At 48.0% G+C, this 21,434-nt stretch overlaps 1 protein-coding gene across 1 annotated transcript in view; it reads left to right on the top strand.

Moving 5' to 3' along the window:
• The window catches only part of Fam19a5 (family with sequence similarity 19 member A5, C-C motif chemokine like), a 199,840-nt gene extending 187,775 nt beyond the window's left edge, over positions 1–12,065 (top strand). Inside the window, exon 4 of the mRNA XM_005354383.2 lies at positions 9,988–12,065. Coding sequence (XP_005354440.1) covers positions 9,988–9,996 — 9 coding nt within the window. The 3' untranslated portion in view covers positions 9,997–12,065. The remainder of the gene's footprint in view (positions 1–9,987) is intronic.
• Positions 12,066–21,434: the final 9,369 nt, after the last annotated feature.

Raw genomic sequence — 21,434 nt, 5'->3', positions numbered from 1 at the left:
TAAGATGTTTTCTAGATCCATCTATTTGCCCACAAATTTCAAAATGTCATTTTTTTTTCCATTGTGTAAGTACCACATTTTCCTATGCATTCTTCGGTCTAGGGGCATTTAGGCTGTTTCCAGGTTCTGGCAATGACAAGCAAAGCTGCTATGAACATAGTTGAGCACATGTCCTTGTAGCACGATTGAGCATCCTTTGGGTATATACTAGGTCTTGAGGAAGGTTGTTTCCTAATTTGCTGAGAAATCACTACACTGACATCCAAAGGGGTTGTACTAGTTTGCACTCCCACCAACAATGCAGAAGTGTTCCCTTTACCCCACAACCTCTCCAGCATAAGTTGACATCCGTCAGATGTAAGATGGAATCTCAGAGTTGTTTTGATTTGTATTTCTCTGATGACTAAGGATGGTGAGCATTTCCTTAAGTGTGTTTCAGCCATTTTAGATTCAGTTTGCTGTTTAGGTCTGTACCCCACTTTTTATTGGATTATTTGTTTTGATGATCAATTTTTTGAGTTTTTTGTATATTTTGGAGGTCAGCCCTCTGTCCAATGTAGGGTTGGTGAACATATTTTCCCATTCTGTAGGCTGCCATTTTGCCAATCATGTCCTTTGGTTTATAGAAATTTCTCAGTTTCAGGAGGTCCCATTTATTAATTGTTTCTCTCAGTGTCTGTGCTACTGGAGTTATATTTAGAAAGTGATCTCCTAGGCCAATGCTTTCAAGTGTACTTCCCACTTTCTCTTCTATGAGGTTCAGTGTGGTTGCTTTTATGTTGAAGTTTTTGATCCATTTGGACTTAAGTTTTGTGCATGGGAATAGATATGGATCTATTTTCATTCTTCTACATGTTGATATCCAGTTATACCAGCACCATTTATTGAATATGCTTTCCTTTTCCCACTTTATATTTTTTGCCTCTTTGTCAAAAATCAGGCTTTCATAGGTGTGTGGATTGATATCCGCCTCTTCGATTCTGTTTCATTGGTCCTCCTGTCTGTTTTTGTGACAATACCAGGCTGTTTTTATTACTGTAGCTCTGTAGTAGAGTTTGAAGTCAGGGATTGTGATGCCTCCAGAAGTTCTTTTATTGTCCAGCATTTTTTTGGCTATCCTGGGTTTTTTGCTTTTCCGTATAAGTTGAGTACCGGTATTTTGAGGTCTGTGAAGAATTTTGCTGGGATTTTGATGGGTGTTGCATTGAAATTGTCAATTGCTTTTGGTAAGACTACCATTTTTACTATGTTAATTCTACCTATCCAATAGCATGGGAGATCTTTCCATTTTCTGGTGTCTTCTTCAATTTCTTTCTTCAAAGGTTTAACATTCTTGTCATACAGGTCTTCCACTTGTTTGGTTAGAATTACTCCAAGATATTGTATATTTGTGGTTGTTGTGAAGGATGATGTTTCTCAGATTCCTATCTCAGCCCATTTATCATCTGTGTAAAGGGGACTACTAATTTTTTCAAGTTAATCTTGTATCCCGCTGCATTACTGAAGCTGTTTATGAGTTGTAGAAGTTCCTTGGTAGAATTTTTGGGGTCCCTTATGTAAACTATCACATCATCAGCAAATAGTGGATGTTTGACTTCTTCTTTTCTGATTTATATCCCCTTGATCTCCTTTTGTTGTCTTATTGCTCTAGCTAAGACCTCAAGAACTATATTGAATAGATATGGAGAGAGTGGATAACCTTGTCTTGTTCCTGATTTCAGTGGGATTGCTTTGAGTTTCTCTCCATTTAGTTTGATGTTGGCTGTTTGCTTACTGTATATTTCCTTTATTATGTTTAGGTATGTTCCTTGTATTCCTGCTCTCTCCAAGACCTTTATCATGAAGAGATGTACTTTGTTGAAGGCTTTTTCAGCATCTGATGAGATGATCATGTGATTTTTTTTCAGTTTGTTTATATGGTGGATTACGTTGACAGATTTTCATATGTTGAACCATCCCTGCATCTCTGTGATGAAGCTAACTTGATCATGGCGGATGATTTTTCTGATGTGATCTTAGATTTGGTTTGCCAGTATTTTACTGAATATTTTTGTGTCAATGTTCATGAGAGAGATTGATTGGTCTGTAATTCTCTTTCTTAGTGATGTCTTTGTGTGGTTTGGGTATCAAGGTAATTGTAGCTTCTTGAAAGGAATTTGGCAATGTTCCTTCTGTTTCTATTGTGTGGAACAATTTGAGGAGTATTGGTATTGGTTCTTCTTTGAAAATCTTGTAGAATTCTGAGCTGAAACCATCTAGTCCTGGACTTTTTTTGTTGGGAGACTTTTGATGACTGTTTCTATTTCTTCAGCAGTTATAGGTCTGTTTAATTTGCTTATCTGGTCTTGATTTAATTTTGGTAAGTGATATTTAGCCAGAAAATTGTCCCTTTCTTTTAAGTTTTACAATTTTGTGGAGTACAGGTTTTTGTAGTATGATCTAATTATTCTCTGGATTTCCTCTGTGTTTGTAGTTATGTCCCCCTTTTTCATTTCTGATTTTGTTGATTTGGATATTCTCTCTCTCCCTTTTGGTTAGTTTGGACAAATGTTTGTCTATTTTGTTATTTTTCTCGAAAAACCAACTATTTGTTTCATTGATTATTTGTATTGTTTTCTGTTTCTATTTTTTTTTTATTTCAGCTCTCAGTTTGATTGTTTCCTACTGTCTAGTGCTCCTGGGTGAGTTGCTTCTTAAAAATCCCACACTAGAAAGTTAACAGAACACCTGAAAACTCAAAATGGATTTTAAAGCATTGAAGGCGGAACTATAAGTACTCTATATTCAAATTCAGTTAAAACTCAAGCTGATGTTCAAGAGGACCTCGGTTATTTAACTCAGCAGTGTATGTACACATGCCGCTTGTACCTTGCTTAAAGCAGTGCTGCAGCCGGTTCTCCCTGTAGCAGTTAAGTTGGGGACAGTACACATATAGCTCAGGGGTTCCCAGCATCGTGTCCATGTAGTTCTCTGCCTCATAGCATAGAAGGGCTGCCTGGTTCTTGCTTTTCTTCTCTCCGTCTAGCCACATGTATCCAGCCACAGTGTCCTTCAGCAGCTAGTGACACTCCACAGCTGTGACCGGGTAGACTTTTGCCTCAGCCCCTCTAGCCATGTCTACCTTCCTCCCAGCTCCGGTCCTGGAGGTCTAGATGTTGCTGACTAAGGGGGATCTCGGGAAGAAGCATGTGATGTTCTGTCCATCTTCCTGAGTGTGTCCTGGGCTGCTCTCATAGCCTGGCCCTACCTATACCTGTTCTGTCTCTGCCTTTGTATGAGGGTCTGAACTGTCCCAGGTGACTCTATCTTGCCTTGATTACATCTGCTAGAATCAAGGTCAGGGTAGGCAGGTCATCCTGTCTACCATCCAGGGTACCAAGAGTAATTGGGCACAGTCTCTGCTCCCAGTCACAGAGGCACAAGAGCCAAGTGACATGCACAGAAGTTCAGCTTTCCTCCAAGGCTAGCTGCACAGGCAGAGCCCTCCCGCTGAGAAGAGAGTCCACATCCACTCCTCTCTAGTTCCCTCCTTGTTAAGGAGTTTGTTTATGGAAGATCAATAACTACTTGATGGAAGGATGAATAACTGTGGGCAGATTCCTCGGGCAAGCCCAAGGCTTTCCTCTGATCATCCTACGAGTCCTGAACATAGAGCCCTGGGTCCCAGTGGACCCTGGAGTGTTTCAGTGATCACACCCCATTTTGATTAGTGTGGGGAGACATTGCTTGTGAATTTTATCAGGGCTGCTGTTTGCCATTGGGCAGTTTGAAGGTACAGGTCTATACTGGGCTCTGTCTGCCCAGCCTGGTGGCATTGGGTCTGGGTCACTTTTCAGAGCTCTTGTCTTTGGCTGTTGGCAAGGGCTATTCCAAGATAAGCCTTAGTCTCTGACATTTCCTGGGTGAGGGACTTTGTCTCCTGGAGGTCGGCCCTGATCCTCAGGTAGCAGAGTGGTGTTGCTTACCTCAGGTCTTCACTGGACTGAAAATGAGGCCAACGATGGTGCAGCTCCACCTTTGGAGATGGAGCAGCGGATCCCGGGAGTGAGAGCCAGGAACCTAGGCCTAGTGCCTTTCCCGAGCCCTGAGGTTGCTTCTGCGACTGTGTCTTGGGGAATTCACATTTAGGTAGCCCTAAGCAAAGGCCCTCTATGAATAGAACCCAGCTTAACTAAGCTAAGTAGCTCACACAGCTGCTGTCTGAAGGTGTAGATCTGATCAGATTCTGCCCACAAACCATGTCCTGCTGTCTTCTAAACCAGCCTGGAGGGGCAGGAGGTCGTTCTGCTGTGTTCCTGGGACCATCGTCAGCCAGACAGGGGATCCTGGATGCCTTGAACCTGAGTACGAGTGACTCTATACTCAGCGATGTCAGTGTGCAGGTTCCTTATACAGGAACACATCTTTGTCACCTACAGTGACCCATCAGGCCCTTCATCCCATTACCAGCATGCTATCAAAATGTACATGGTACTTATTGTTTCAGGGCTCAACCCTGTGTGTTGACTGCAAAAACAACCCAGTGCCTTTGAATGAACCCCATTTCCATTCTCAGCAGACATGCCCTGTTGCTTTGAAGTCAGGTAGAACCTGTTGCCATGTGTCCTTCAGTCCACCCCAGTCACTATGAGTGCTGAGCTGGAGTCTGCAGGATGCCAGAGTGACCTCGTGACTGCTGTGTGGCTCTGTTGTCCCGAGCTCACAGTCAGACTGTGACCCCAGAAGTGCGTCTGGGCACCAGCACTGTAGGAAATGATCCAGAGACATGCCGCCTGAATAGCTGGTTACTCCTGGTAGCATCACCCACTGGCCTTTCTCCCCTAGGTGAAATGAGCAGGGCAGGTTGCAGGCTGGTCTTCCTTGTACTTATTCCACTAGGGCGTCCTTTGCGGCCCAGTGTGTGTTCTCAGGAGCTGAGTCAGTTTGGGCTCTGAGGCAGGTGTCTCTGTCCTGTGTGGGCAGGACATTTGGTCTCAGGTCTAGCTGAAAAAGACAGATCTTTGATTGTGCTGGCCCATTAGAGAGGACTTGTAGCTACTCATGGAGTATCTGGGGACATCCAGGACCAGAAAGGGACAGTGCTCAACTGGACAACTGGGAAGGGGAGCGTGAGGTTAGGGTGAGTGGGAAATGATGTAGCTAAAGGTCTCGGGCTCTCAAGGGTGAGATTTGTAACCAGCTCTAGGCATGCCTGGTTATACAAGTCAGTTATCATGGGCACACACATGGAACACAGATGGCATACTCCTGAGATGGCAACTGTGACAGTCAGCAACATATGAGTCACAGACACTTGGGGCTGTGGGACATGGCCAGCCACAAATCTTTGGCTCTTGGGCCTTCTGGCTGGCCTCCCCCAACAAAGATTGATGTTGGAAATCCATCATAGCCTGGAATGCATGAGCCCAGAAAGGCTTGTGGGTCCTTCTTTTGTGGCCACATAGGTGTCGTGCTGACCAGGCTGCTCTCCTAGAATCTTGTCCAATCTCCCTGCCCTCCACGCAATCCCAGAGTGGTTTGGGGGCAGCTAAGAAGAGACCTATTCCAAATGTCCCAGCCTGGAAGTCAGGCCCTGCAGTGGTCATTCTATAATGTTAGATCATGTGTGGACATGGACTTCCAATCTTTGTCATACTGCCTCTGTAATTCTTGGGCAACTGAGGCAGTGACATCCAAGCTGAGACCTAGAGACAACATGAACCATCCAGACTGGTCTCATCCAGTAGCCACTGAGGAGCAGCAGTCCTCAGTGTCCCTCTGTGTCCAGCATGCACGTGAGGACCCTTGTCAGAATGACAGTCACGTCTCTGGAGGAGTTCACAACACCTGCCTACCACCCCTAAGCTCTCTCCAGAGATCTTTGGCATCCCCTTATTCTACCTGAGGCCCCTTCAAGGCCTGGAAAGGGAGGTGGCATCCACAGCGCCTGTTTCGGTGGTTGGGTATTCCAGAAGATTCCAGAGCTGGGTGCCGAAGAGGTTACTGCGGAGGAAATCTGTAGAATGAGTCCTCGCTGTGTTGTCGATGGAAGAAGCCCACATGAAAGATTAGTGAAGACCTCTAGGAGGGTGTGGTGGAATCCACCAGAGAAATCCCAGCCCTCCACACTCAGAGGCTGTGACAAGGAGGTTCAACCTGGGCTATGGACGTTAAGACTCTGTCTCGAAAAACAAATGAAAGAAGAGGGAGGGAGGCCTAGCTTTTGTCTAATGTGATATAAATAAAAGCAAAAGATTGTGGATTGTTGGCCTACAGTAACTGTGCTAGGGAGCCACAGATTCAATAAGTAAGAAAAGCGAATCTCAGTGGCACACCACAAAGGATCGGCGTACCTAATGACCAGAAAATGTTTTGGGCGAATTACTAGTACCGCCAACCACAAAAAGAAAGTAGAAAGGGGACCAAACAAAATGCTGCTCTGCTACTTGCCAAACTAAATGTAACATGTGGACCCTCACCTCACTTCATTAAAAAAAAAAAAAAAGCACTGGAGGTCCAGGAGCAAGAGCAGGACTTTTTATTCTAAGGCTCCAAAAAGTCATACATACGCATAGAGAGCAGGCATGCCGATTAAGCATAGGCACTCTTTATACTGCTAATGCGGATATGCAGATCCCTTCATCCCTTCCCCCACTGGCTCCGTAATCAGGAGGGTTAAGTCTTACATGTCATCTAGGTCTTTCCCTCTGCTGCTTGGGTTTGTATTTATCTCTCTTGTATTTTCAATATTTACTTAATGTCTGTCTGCATGTATGTCTATACGCCAGGAGTGTGCAGTGCCCATGATGACCAGCAGAGGGTATCAGGTACTCTGGAACTGGAGTTCAAGATTGTTATAAGCTGCCATGTGGGTGCTAGGAAGCAAAGCCTGGTTCTCTGGAAGAGCAGCCAGTGCTTGAACCACTGAGCAATCCCTCTAGTCTATGTTTGTATATTCCTTTATTGAACTAGAATTTGTTCTTGGAGTTTCACGCAATGTTTTTTTTTTTTATCACATTCATGGTATTCATTCGTGGATTCATCTCTGATTTGTAAATTATTTTTTATCGATTCTTAAACAAGAATTTTAATTTTTATTTATCTTTCAAGCTGGCAATAAAATAATGGATTTCATGAGAGCATTTTTCATGCTCATGTGTCGTTATACTTCAGAACAGTAAAACCAATAGATGACAGATCTGCAGCCAATATTCCATTAAGTGAGACACGGAGAGCAAGGAATAACGCCTCTGCTCGATAAGTGTGTGACATCTTGGCTACAATAGTGTATTAGTGACAAGGCCCTCCAGGCAAAGTGCACTTCCATGTCTAGAGCGTCAAGTGGCAACTGCCCTAACTTGAGCTGTGTAGGAGAGGTTGGGACAGGGTCCTGTCACCATGAGGCTGAGACCACAGTAACTAACCTCAAGAAGATCTGGGTGATCCCCTGCAGCTGGAGCCAGCCCCGTTGAGCTGCCCTCAAACGCCAGCCCTAGAACTATGAGCTGCGGAGCTGCTGATCTTGTGAACTATCCATGTGCAGCCATTGTGTCTGCAGACCCAGGCAAACTCAGGAGCAGGAACTCAGCATGGAATAGCCAGCAGGGATAGCCTGCTGGCTGGATGGGAGACCACCTGTGAGCTATGTCCCAGCAGGTTCATGCTCAGGGACAGCCTCACTGACCATTGAGTGACCTGGCCTCGTGAACCCTGCTCTGTGACCCTGGCACCTGGGGGCAGGGTCTGGGAGGGAGAGGACAGCCAAGAGCTTTTGTGCTTCTGAAAAGGGTTGTTTCATCCAGCCATGTAGTATCAGGTAGAAGGCTTTAGTTGTAGAGAGGAGGAGCTCACAGGATTAAGCATGGCCTGCTTGGTCCCTCAACCATGAAGAATCTTCATGGTTCTGGAAGATAGGAGGGGTTTATAGTGGAATAAGAGAGCATGAACAGAAACCAGCTTTGTGTGTGTGTGTGTGTGTGTGTGTGTGTGTGTGTGTGTGTGTGTGTGTGTGTCACAGATGGAGTAATACTAAAACCTTCCACGTCATTCCTTCCTAGAAAGAGCAGAGACTATTGCTACAGCACAGTGATGGGAGAGCGGCCCCCAGAACACATCTAGAAAGAATGAATTTTTGATAATTCAACAATATATTTGTCTTCCAAGGAAATGTCACCAGATAACAAATGTGTGTGGTTTCAGCTGTTGGTTTTCCTGTGTTTGCAGACAGCCCCCATCATCCTATCATATCTAACAGTCACCTTCCAAAATGTGCTGCAGACACAGACCACAGACCCATCTCAGTTCAGTATGACAGTAGAGGGAGGGGGTAAGCATCCCTGAAGCCCACACCAAGTCTGTCAAGCCACAGAGAGAGGTAGGATGCTGTGGTCTTAGTCAACATCTGTAACATGAGGCTCTGCTCGCTGGGGTTTCTGTCCTACCCAGTTCCCATAGCCGGCAAGTCCCAAAGAGAATCACACAGAGGTCTCCATAAGTTATAAACTGAATGGCCCATTAGCTCAGGCTTCTTATTAGCTCTTATCACTTATATTAACCCATTATTCTTATCTATGTTAGCCACATGGCTCAGTACCTTTCTCAGCAGGGCAAGTCATATCTTGCTTCTTCCGTGGTCTGTGCAGGACTGGGAGGAATGGACTTCCTCCTTCCTAGAATTCTGTTCTCATCACCCTGCCTCTACTTCCTTTCTCGTTGACCTGCCTATACTTCCTCTCAGGTCAATTAGCATTTATTTAAAACATGATTGACAGAATACAGACAATTCTCCCACACCAAACATCTGTTAACTATGGTGTGAATGCTGTGTGAGCTGTTCTTAGCATGCACTGTTGGAGGGATATTGATAAAAACAATCTGAGCTTTTCAGACGCAGTTGTCCCCGTGTGTTTGGTAAGTATACAAGGATACAAAGAAGCTGCTACACCTATAAACTTGCCCAGTTTATGGGGTATGGCTGCCACCAACCATGGTCTCCTTGAAGCCCCCCTACCATGGCATGTGGCCTGGAGAGGCCACTCAACAGCTGGACCTCACTCTGTGTATATATACCAACCCCATGTTCTGGAATCAGTCCCAGGGCACTTTCTCAGAGTGCAGAAGTGGGGTTGTTAGTAGGGGTATTAGACTTCATAGCTTGAGTGCTGACAGCCCCGACAAGCAAGGCCCGTCATCCATCCTAATTCAAAGGAGACCAGCCTTGGTGAAGAGCAGAGAAAGCAGATTTATTCCACTCGGACACAGTGGGAGGAGGAATCAGAGGTCCAGTGGTCCCTGCGTCTGTGGGATACTGAAGAAATTCAGGCGCAGAGGGTAGGAGGTGTATGTGTAACTCAAGAGTCTTGGTCAAGGTGTGGTCCTGCCCATTGTTGGCCCATACTTGTCTCAGCTCAAGTCTCTCCTCCAAGGTGTTCTGCTAAGTTGTCAGAATTGTGTGAGCGCTCTTCCTGGGGGACAAGCCTCTCCCGTGGCTGATACCAGCCTTTCACCTCCCCCTTCTGTCACTGTAAGACTCCTGGAGATGTTTTATTGTCTGTTGTCTTGGTCTGGTTGCTGAAAGGTGGGGGGGAAGGTGTGCCTCCTCTCCTCCTGGCATCTGTTAAAGGGTCCAGAGGAGAAATGGATGCCTCCTGGGCCAGCATGGGGTAAATGCTAAGTTTGCAGATTGGCACCACGCACTCTTAGGAGACCAAGTGGACCTAGACCAGCTGGGGAGCTTACAGAGGTTCCTCTGGGTCCCCAGCAGAGGGCAGCCTCCCCTGGAACACTGACAGGATGGTGCTCCTGGGGCATAATCTTAGGCAGAGTGACCCCTCTCTCCCATCTGCCCACCCCGCACCATCATTCAGGTCTGCAATCTTAGTCAGCTTCCGGAAGATGATAAACTTGCCCATGATGGGCAAGAGGAGAGGTATATGTGCCAGGGACTGTGCCAGAAATGTGACTGGGTGGTTTCAGTATAAGGCTGACTGCTGTGTCTTTGCTCTTCAGGTCTCCTGACAGTCGCAGCCCCTGCGGTGCCCCTGGGAGTGGCAGTGGCTCCCTGGAGATTCTACACCTCAGCCACAGTCCTCCATCCCGTATGGACACCGCCTGTACTCCACATACCCACAGTTTCCCAGAGGCCTAACCAGGACAGCCCAATTCCTCGTAGCTCTGAGCTCAAGTCTGTCCAGCTGAACCCAGGAGGCCGGGACTCAGACCCACAGGTCAGAGGTGGTGCCAGGAATCAGCAATACCTGGTGTGTGGAGCCTGGCTGCACCCACCCTCCATAGCCACTTGCTCCCTGGAGTTGGAGGACAAGAACAAGGAGGCTGCAGCCCAGCCAGCTGAGCCACAACGCAAGGTCCGGGGACTGTCGGGTGCAGAAGCCACCACTTCCTGTGTCCCAGACTGTCTGAATCACTTTTATTTTCTTATACTTTCAGTATACTCAATAGACCAAAGAGCAAATCTATTTTAACATGGACGCATCCCTGCTGCCAAGAGTTCCTGGGTTTGATTGTGGGGCGGGGGAGGGCACAGTGGCAGACATGCTGGTGGCCCAGGCAGCATGGAGAGGCCATCCGCGGCCAAGACCCCCGCCCCACGAACACTGCAGCGTGCTCTAGGAGGATGGCTTTGCCCAGAAGGACACCACTGTGGGGCACCTGCAGGACGCAGCCGGGGCGTGGCCGGAGACGGCCCCCAGCGGACAGCAAGGGCCCCGGACACAGACCCTCTGCCCCTGTGCTTAGACCAACTCTGTCGTACTAAAATCACTTTCTGTTTTAACCAGTTAGACATGCCTCTTCCACAGCTCCATTTTTGATAGTTGGATAATCCACCATTTGCCAAGAGCATGCTGGGTCTCCCGTGACTGCTATCTCATCTGATACACCATTTAGCTCCAGAAAGCAAATTAAAGAAAACTGAAGTAACCCTGTTTGAAAGAGATCATTAAATGTATTTTGCAAAAGCCTAAAGTTATATATTTAACAGTTTTTATATGTTGTATATTTGTAGAAAATCCTATTTAACATTTGACGGCAGGTCTGACCATCCCAAGAGTTGTGGCCAGGCCCCCCTGAGACTCCGAGGTGGCCATGGAGGACCTCAACGCAGGCATGGAGGGGCCAAGCAGTGGGTGAGGTACAGAGGACCTTGCCCATGCTAGGAAGCTATGTCTCTCTTTGCTTTGGTTTGGTCTGGTAGCTCACAACCCCCTGTGAGTCTGTTGGTAAACATTGTGTGTACAATACTTTGGTCATGCCTCCTCTGATGGATTTCGGTCCCTCTCTCTCTCTTAATCCCCTTTTACCATCCCATAGATCTTGAGTCCATGTTCGGCCAACTTGCCCTTCCCCAGTAAATGGCCCCCTTGGTTCTCAGAGGTCCTCAGTCTCCACACCAGGAGGCTGAGACAGCAGGGCTGGAGGGGGGCAGAGGAACTGGGGAAGAGTCAGTTTCCTTGGTTGCCCTACATACACTGTGGTGCCAGAGGCCAGCGGATAAGGGACAGCCACAGTCCCCATTCATTTCCCTGAGTTCTTCTAAAAGTATACTACCTACACGTCCAATTAACATGACTATCATGCTAGTAATATGCTACTAAAGGAAAAAGCAAAAAAAAAATGTATTTAACTCCAGTATATAGATGCCGTTCCAGCAACCATAGGCTAAAGATAGGAACGAAAGCCCATTTTGTGAGACGCATTCCAGTATCCATATGTCTTCCCTTCATTCATGCCGAGGGATGAGCATCCTGGGCAGAGCGACGAGGCTGAGATGAGGGATTCTCGTCAGAGGAGGTGGCCAGGCAAGGCCACTGTCTGCATGGTGCCAGGCTCCGGTGGCCTATGTCTCCGGGGGCAAACAGGACAGGAGGTCTCATCTCATCTCTGAACCTCAACATACATTCCGCCTCCCCTCAGCCGTTTCTTTGGCAAGCTAGCATAGACACCTCCATCCGAGGGCAGAGACCGGGAGATTTAAGATGTTGCAGCGTATTTTCCCCTTGTTTTACGGTATCCGATTTTGTGTTGATTCAGCTAAATTATGAAAATAAAGAAAAAAAGTCCTTTGATAAGCATGGCTTTTGTTCCCTGGCCGTGGTGTCCTGGGAGAGGGGAATAGTCCGTGTGGCTGGTGGGGACAGTAGGTGGGCACCATGCCCTGGGTCCTTCCTGATCACCGCATCTGAGGCTGACGCTGTCACCAGCTCCTGCTTGCTGCACTCTCTGGGAGTTGAGTGCCAAGAATTTCCAGGGCTTGCGCAGTGGGCTCTGAAGCCATCCCTGATTCAGAGGTTGTATCCAGGGTTTCTATACTATATGATAGCCCTGCTCAGCTATACTCCATACCCATAGGATGAACCCTTGAACCTCCCAGACACACCCAGAAGCTTCTCTGCTTGTTGAAAACACATAATCATCTGCTTTACTTCATCCTTGTGGGCCAGAAACATCCCAGGTGACCTGAAGGAAGATAAACTGCCATATATATCTGCCTGTCTCCCAGCTCCTGTGGGCTATAATGGCCAGGACACAGGGGAGTCCTGTTCCCCAAAGGACTCCCTTTTCACAGAAATCTGCTCCAGGCTCCAAAAAGCAGTCCTTAGAGATGAGGCCTAGAGTCGCCACGCAATGCCACTTGCCAGCTCCTTGTGACAAATCCCAACCCTGAATAGCTGTGGCGGTTGGGTGGGATACGGTGCTCCCATATTCTGTGCTGTGTTCCAAAGAGACTCTCATCGATCTTCAGAGCCACAGAGGTAGGTAGACAAGACCATTCTGCCTTTAGGGATCTGGCTTGTGCTGGGGTTGAGGAAATAGTACAAGGCAGCTTGCGTTAGCCTACGAAGGCCCCAACCAAACCCCTTCTCATGTGAAGTCTGAATGCCCAAGCCAGGAAGAATCAGCCTAGGCTGGGGCACCCTCTGCCTCCTCCTCAATGGTATAATGTGGTAAGCTACCCTGGAGTATGACAGTCAGAATACAGTCAGTCTGAGACAGTGGGACCAATTCCAGGGTCCCCTCCTCCATCCGCTAAACACATGTATGGCATTATTCTCAGGGAGATGTCTTTTCACCCCAAATAGGGAACTGGCAATAGACTAAAGCAAGAACTACCAAAGTCCTACGTGCTGTATCAATGAGTTTTCTGGAGTTGCAGGAGATGGGAGAGGGGTTACTGACAGGTGCATAGTGAATTCCAAGGCGGTTACATCACCGAAAACCCACCCAGCATGGGTGACAACTCATGAAGAGGGAGCTCCCTGCGTGACTTGCAGACAACTCAAAAGACGAGTCTCTTCTCAGCACCTTTATGGCTTACACAGCCTTCGGGAGGGAGGTTTTGCGACCGATAAGCTTAAAGGATTTTTTTTTTGACTTGTGGATTGTGTACTTCCTGAGTCTTAAAGAGCTTCCCCCAGGATGGAATGTTTCAGTTGTGATAAGTTGGCACACACCACTGCCCTAAGGAGTTGTCATAGGAGAGATACAGGAGTCCGGCACCGAGAGGAAGATCAGCTCCCTCTCCAGCACAACTGGGGCCGGTTTGCGCTGTGTAACAAGCAGCCCTTCCTCCCAAAACTGGCCACCGGAGGGCATGAGGAGTTTTCTTTGGGTGAGGAGCCAATAGAGGCCTGTGGAAACATTCCATTCAGGAAACTTCCTGGGCAAGCAAGCTCTCCCGAGTCTGGTAAGGACTGGAAATCTATCCCTGGCCCAGAGACACTGAATTAGGTGAGGGGTGCGGCTTCTCCTGAGTAAGGGCATGGCATATACGGGTTTTTGTTATCTCTGGGAAGAGAGCCAGCCTTGCTGCTGGCACCTGAGCCCTGTGGTCAGTCAGTAGCCTTTGTTTCCCCTCCCACCCATAAAATCACCCTGGGTGTTTTCCTTCCCTCCTCACGATGCCCTCAAGGCATCTGGGGGTTGACAGCGGCTCCTCCACATTTGAGTGAACACCTCTATAGGGTTCTGTAAATGCCCAGATGCCACCTGACAGAAGAGAATTCAGGGACAAGAATCTCCACTCTCTGCAGATGCAAGCCCAATCCAGGACAGCTCTGCTCCAGTTTCAAAAGCCATCAGACATCAGGATTCCTCTGGGCCTGGCTACCATGGCAGCCAGGTCAGCTGTCCAGTGGGCAGGGCTTTCATACCTCCCACCTGCAGGATAGATAGATACATAGTAGCGGAGCCATTCAGCCAATCAAATTATGCCACTTGATTGTATTTTCCATGGAGGATCTGGGAAGTCATGCTTTCTCCCTGAGCCTCAGTTTACCCAGTAGAGGAATGACAGGACTTTAGGGAGGCTTTTGGACCAAGAGCATGCTTCAGTGTTGGGAACCACAGCCCAGGCATGACATCACCTTCCTTCTCCCCTTTGGGGACCTTCTGAGCATCCATGCCTGTATTAAGTTCTTGCCTCTCAGAACCGTACCCTCGACAGTAACCCAGGACAAAATGCTCTGAGCCTTATCTCCAGTATCACGTTCTGGGGATCGGTTGAGTTTCGCCCCACATTATGGCAAGTAGGCAGACCTGTGAAGCCATGGACCCATGGAGTGGGAAGTTCATGAGCCAGTGCTTGTGCTCAGAGATGTAGCCTGGTGGTATTCTGCCACCAGGAGGTGCTACTCTGTGGATAAGCCCAGAGTTCCAGCACCCAGAGCCAGTGGGAAAAGGTGGTGGGGAGAAGTCAGGTGAGTGTGTGAGCATTGGTGACGGTGGCAGAACACCAGCATCAGCATGCAGGTGCTTGGGGCTGGCATAGACTGTGTCAGAGTGTGTATGCACGTGTGCTCGTCTTCACCGTCACTGAAAATGCAAAACACTTTCTGATCTGGAGTCCTGAAAGGGTCCGTGTGGTGTTTCCCACCTCACTGAACACCAAGATGGTGATCAGAGGTGTCCCTTGAAGGTAGGAGCTAGCTGAGGTAAAATGACCTAAGGTGACAGCTACTGTCACCCAGAGAGAGTTTTGCTTTCCTTTTCCTGCCATGTCTGAGTCTTCCCTGCCTCCTGCTAGACACTTGACATCTCGATGGAAAGGCACATGGAGGTCTTGTCATGAGCTGCCCCTCAGCTTGAGAAGTGGGTAGACATACAGGGCTTGTTTCTCATAAAACTGTCCCTAGCATGGAGAGACCCCAGATCCTGGGGGAATCCAGGATTTCACCTGACAGGAAGACATGGGATTCTGTCCTTCACTTGGCAGGGTCATCGATAGGTTCTTCTCTCCTACCTGTCTGAGCTGACTGTGGCTATTCCCCAGCAAGGTCAGCCAAGGGTTGAGCAGCCACTGGGAAAGGCAGGTAGGGTAGGGTAGAATGGGCTTTGAGTGGTGTGATCGTGCATGCCATCTTTCAGGGATGAAGGACTAGATTTGAGGGTCGTCTGTGTTGTTCCACAGAAAAACCAGTATCTCAGCTCTCAGGATAGTGACCCATTGTTGCCCTAACACATACATATCCATCCATCCATCCCCACTTCAGGGTTCTGCCTCTGCCTCTGTCCCTCTTTGTTTACCCAGCTCAGCCTGCTTACCAGGCAACTCCGCATCAACATGTGTGTGGGAAGGGGTGCAGGGTTTGGTCCCTTCTCACTCCTGGCCAGGTGCCTGCCAAATGGAGACAGGACATTGCCCAAGATCCAATCTAATTTTTGTGCTCCCTCAAACCTGGGGTAACTATCATGGTTTCACCTCCTCAGAGCTCCTACGTGCTGGCTCCTTGCAGTGAGGGCTCATCTTGTTCTGTGGCCTCACGTACCTTCATCCAGAAGCCAACACCTCTGGGACATGCTGCATCCTAAGTATATTTCATTTTTTTGTTTGTGCCTGAAGTCATGGAATTACTCTGAAATAATAACCACATTTGTTTTCTGCTTTTAAGAATATCATTCGTTTATTTCCCCTCCGCCAACGCTTCAGGGGGGAGAATTTGTCTCTGTCACTGGCCGTGGGTAGCCATTGGCCCCATGAAGCTGGGGCGGCCTTTGGTGGTTCAACTGAAGCAACTGTCGCTCTTCCTCAGGCTTTTCTCTGAGAAAATTCTCTTCCTGGACAAAATCAACCAGAAGAGCCCATCTCTGTCTAAGGCCCAGCCCAGTCCTGCTTCAGAAGAGGCCAGTGACTCTAAGGAGGGACATGGCCTTTGGCTTTGGAAGTGAGTATTAAGAAAAACCTGTTTGGATTCCCATGAATCAAGATGAAAAAGGAAATGTTTCCTCAAGACCCTGGTGGCAGGAGCCCATACCAGAGAGACACACAGAGAACCTCAGCTAAACTCCACTCACAGCGGATGACAAGGCCTTCTAGCCGCTGAGCGGAGGGAACTGAGCAGAATGAAGAGGGCACATGGGGACAATGACCAACAGTTCCCGTGTAAGGCAGGACACAGGCGCAGATACCCATGCCAGGGGGAGCAGAGCTTGATCAGCAGTGTGGGGGTCCCCAACTGCAAAGGGCTCTGGGGCATGGGCACACAGTAGCACAAGTTTCCTCCTGGACAAGAAGAGACCCCAAGTCTGAGCAAAGCACGATCAAGAAGTACCTCTGTCATGAGTCTTCTTTGGACACAGCATGGAGCGTCTGAGAGCTCCCCACTCACCATCCTGAGCAGTAGAGAGAAGAATGCTCGGAGAAGTGAGGGGACTCACATGGAAGGAAGAAGTCGCAGCTCTTCTTGAATGACACTGCCCTGTGATTCCCAGGCCACAGGGGTGTATAGAAGAGAGGGATGGAGACAGACACTCCGTGAAACTGCCATCCTATGTGACTCTAGTTTGTGTCAAGTTGACAACAAACTCACCATCACAGGCAGACTCTCTGGTATAACGAGACAGGGCATTCTGGCACAGCCAGTGTGGGTATAGAACTCATCGGCCCAGTATGGAGTCCGTTCTCCAGGAAGGAAGAGCTGCAAGGAAGAGAGCTTGCCTTTGAGTTCTGACCATGACACTATGGACAGGGGACCTGTGCCACCCAGTGGGGGCTGTAGTGATCTTATTCCAGGATAATATCCAATTTTCCTTTACCTCGGGGAAATTGCAAACCCCATTTGATGGCAAAATGATAGAGGGTGGACACGAGACTTTCATGCTTCCAGTAACAAGCATCCCCATTGGCTCATGAGCCCCACATAAGTTTTGTGGGAGAAAGCAAATGCCACTGCACTCCCTACAGTGGCTCATCTGTGGCAGTGGCTGATGGCTGTGGGCACTTCTGAGTCACCAGGTCACTGGTATACACTTTCATCTGCATGATCCTACTACCAGCAGACAGGTTTGCTCCAGTCAGGGCTTCAGAATGAAGACAGACCCAGAGTAGGTGCCATGCCACAGATAGGCACTGGGACCAGTGTAAGGTATTTTGTTGGAACCTCTAAGGTTTAGGGGTCACATCCTACCACACCATAATGCATCCTTACCCATTAGTAACAGAGACCAGGTATGACACCTCATCCACCTTCAAGTGTGGGGTGTAAAGTCTGGAATTGTAGGTATTTCTCTAAGAAGAGTTACATCTGCACTGGCTCCCCTGCCACCTGCCCTGGGCTAGAACTGAACCTGCCCTGAAGCAGAGTCCCCCATCCAGGTCAGTCCGAGGTATCCAGCAACTTGGGGAATTGAGCATCATTTCCCAAAGAGTGGAGCATCCAACAACTGCCACCACCCCCCTCTTCTGTGACAAATAAGCCCATGTTCTATGTGTGATGTATGCCTCCTTGCTGTGTAACACCTTAGCAGAGACATGTGGCGATAGCCCAGGGGGAGTTGTGTCAAACAGAGGAGACTTTCAAAGCATCCATTTCCTGATTCCATGTCAAATGCTGTCTTGCCTAAAGTGGGAGGGCTCAAAGAGAGGGCCCCTCCCTCTGACACAGGCCAATCAAGGTCATTGAGAAGGTTGCAGATCAGATGGTGCAAATCTTGGTTTTCATGGCCCCCATGATGCCCAGGCGCTGGGGTCGTCCTCTTGACAGTAGGCATGTGGAAGGCAGAAACCTGTGTGAGTCATCTTGCCTTGTGTAAGTGTGCAGCAGGAAACTGGTTAGTGATATTTTGTGAGTCCTGACCCCTGAGTAAAAGCACAAACTTCAGGTGTCAGGACCACATACACATGCAATACACATGTATGTACATACATGCTTGCATACCATGCGCATATATACATATGCATATATATATGCATACACACATTTAGAGCATACACACATATAAACACACACATGCGCACCACACACATATAAGCACACACATATTTACATATACACTTGCAATTGCGTAATACATGCACACTAATGCATGCACATATTTATAATCACATGTATACATATTTATACGCATTCTCTCCATACACACAAACACATGTGTACATATGTGCACTGGCATGCATAGATGCACATGCACGGATGTATGCACATAGTGTATAAACATGCACACAGACACATAGACATACACATATACATGCACATAAAAACAGTTATGCCATGCAAATGTATGCATGCATGTACCCGTACCCGCATGTACACCCACACACACACACACACAGTGCTGTCAGTGGCAGTGGGTGTGTTGACTTGTCAGACTATAGTAGTCACCTTAAGAACCATTTGCTATAAATCTTGTGTTTGGACAGAACATAAAACAAGTCACAAAGAAGCTCCCATGAGCAGGATAAGGGAGGCCCCAGAGCAGAGATCAGGACAGCCCTATCATTGCACCCAGCCAGTCTGTTTCCATCCTGATCATGTGTCTTCACACTCTCATGAGTGCCTTGCTGCCTGCCACAACCCCAGCACTCCACCCACTCTGCAGGTTTGAATTCATACTTGGCCGTTGGAAGGCTGGTGTGCCCCAACTCTCCTCTTCTCTTTCTTTCCTCCACATCTGCAGAGATCTACGTCCCTCCTTAGTTTCCTCCCTCAACACAAGGGAACCTTCCGACAGGGAAAGGTCTAAATATTTGTCTTCACTGGCAGACTCTTGCCTAGCATTGCTAATTGCATGCTTATGTGTGTGTTGGGTCACAGAATTGCCACAGAAAAGGTTGTAGGTGAGGTGGTGATGTATGAGATCCCCAGGAAAGTTCTGTATGAAACATTATGGGAAATCCTGTTCTATACCCGAAAACCTCAATGCTGGGCTCCATGGGAGGGGGTGCAATTGTCCACTATGAGGCTCTGGGTGAAGAAGGGTTCTTCTTATGAGCAATGTGGACTAGTTAACTTAGGTTCAGCCTGCATTTTCTGGAAGATTCTGCAGTGTATGTATCACACGCAGCTTAGCATCAGCTGTGGAGCAGTATAACATTAGCTGCCCTATCCTGGACACTAGTAGTATTCAGCTCCTTAGGCCCACCGGGAGAAAAGGTATGCCCACCGACTCAAGTTCATCACTCTGGGTTGATGGATAGTTGGAGCCAAGTGCACCATCCCACACCTCCCTGTGCAATCCACACTGCCTCTGAGTTTGGTCCCATGACCTCCAGCTAAGTCGCTGGCTGCAAGAATGCTGCTGCAGTGACGTGGGAATAGCTGGCCTTGCAGGTCTGCTCACTCACAGCACCTCCGGACAGACCACACTGCACCCTAGTGCACAGTGCTACAAGAGAAGCAAGGAACACAGGAGAAAGCCCCTTACCCCAGAACCCAGCTAGCCAAAGTCATGAGCCACCAGCCAGCCAGGTCCATGCTCAATCTACTGACCCTGGGGATGACTGTGTGTATTTGACATTCCATGGCCCGACAGCAACAGCATACCTTGAAAGTTCTGATAGGGAGAAAAATCAAAACTTCCTGAAGCACGATTAGTAAAACTCAGAGATAGAAATTGGGGTTCAACCTGAAGATCCACAAAGCAAAGCAACCAGCTACTGGCTCTTACCTCAACCTCAGACCGAAATGCCGATCCTGCCTCCAGAAATCTCAGAAAGAGACTTCGTGCGAGAACTGTCTTTTCTCGTTTTATAATTTTCTCTAGAGCTGTGACTAAATGCGTGCACCCCTGGGATTAAAGGCATGCACTGTCTGGTTTCCATGGCACACTAGTGTGGCTACTGGGATTAAGGGTGTGTGTTGCCTCTACCTGGTCTGAAAGACTGACCAGCGGGGCTGTTTAACTCTCTGATCTTCAGGCAAGCTTTATTTATTAAAATACAAATGAAAAGCCAATACAACTTCCCAACTTAATAGTCTAGGTCTGGTAAAGATATACCTGTAAATTGTGAAATGGAGATACTTGGAGATGGGGAGAATGTACTCCCCCCAGATGCTCACCTCAGAAAATCCCAAAAGGAAGGGGCAGAAAAGAGATCTCCTGACCCCAGGAGAATGCTGGAGCCTGGGAGATGAAGTAGGATCAACTGACCGTGGAGACCCAGAGGGAAGATGAAGAGGCCGGGGGTGATTCCTCCTGCAGGCGACAATTGAAGAGTCTAAACACAGCTATGCATGAAAGATACTGGGAAGCAAAAAAGGCCAGAATTGAGCAGAACGGGCTCTGAAGGGATGCCTTTGTGCCTTCCGAGGACCACAGGTTTGCAGCTGCTTGCCTGTGGCTGCTCCTTAGAACCTCACCTGCTGTGAAAGCCACAACGCTGCCAGCAGAGGTGGCAACAGTTCCCTGAGCAACAGAACAACTGGAAAAGCCAAGGGGACATTTGTAAGCCTGGCACACGAGTGGGTTGAGACCTGCAAGCTGAGAGAGACTATCCAAATCCCTTGCTGACCACTAATGCTATGCATGAGTGGGAGGCCCACAGAGAAGGCAGAAAGAGCACAGGAAATGATAGGCTATATTTGCAAGAATCCTGTGTCCCTGGCCAAGCTTTCTCTACCACCTATGCCTTCCTCATGTTGAAGAAGGAAGTTTCTGCCTTGAAGAAGGCATCAGCAGCTGAAAAGGCAGAAGCAAGCACCCAGAGGGTGGGTGAGCCTCAAATTTAAGGATGAGCTCTGGCCAAATATCCTAAGCAAAGGCAAAGATATTTCAGTGTCCATGACTTCTGAGTGAACTTCCTGACACCATTTGTTAGACATGCAAAAACACTGAAAATTGGAGAGCCGGGTGGAGGGCTCAAATGGTAAAGTACTTGTTATAAAAGCGTGAAGACCTGAGTTTACATCACCAGCAACCATGAAAAGAAAACTGGGGTCAGGAGAGATGGCTAAGATGTAAAGAGCACTGGCTGCTCTTCCAGAGGTCCTGAGTTCAATTCCCAGCAACCACGTAGTGGCTCACAACCATCTGTAAATAGATCTGGTGCCCTCCTCTGGCATGGAGATGAACCTGCACAAGGAACATTGTGTACATAATAAATAAATTAAAAAAAATACTGGTGAAGTAGCACATGCCTGTAATACCAGTAGTGAGGAGGCAGAGGCAGAAGGATTCCTAGGACTTTCTGGTCAACCAGTCTAGCCATGTCATTGAGCTCTGGG

Source organism: Microtus ochrogaster, chromosome 15 (genome assembly GCF_000317375.1).
Source record: "Microtus ochrogaster isolate Prairie Vole_2 chromosome 15, MicOch1.0, whole genome shotgun sequence".
Classification (NCBI taxonomy): Eukaryota; Metazoa; Chordata; class Mammalia; order Rodentia; family Cricetidae; genus Microtus; species Microtus ochrogaster.
The sequence above is the reverse complement of the archived record's forward strand: the minus strand, read 5'-3'. Positions and strand labels throughout refer to the sequence as shown.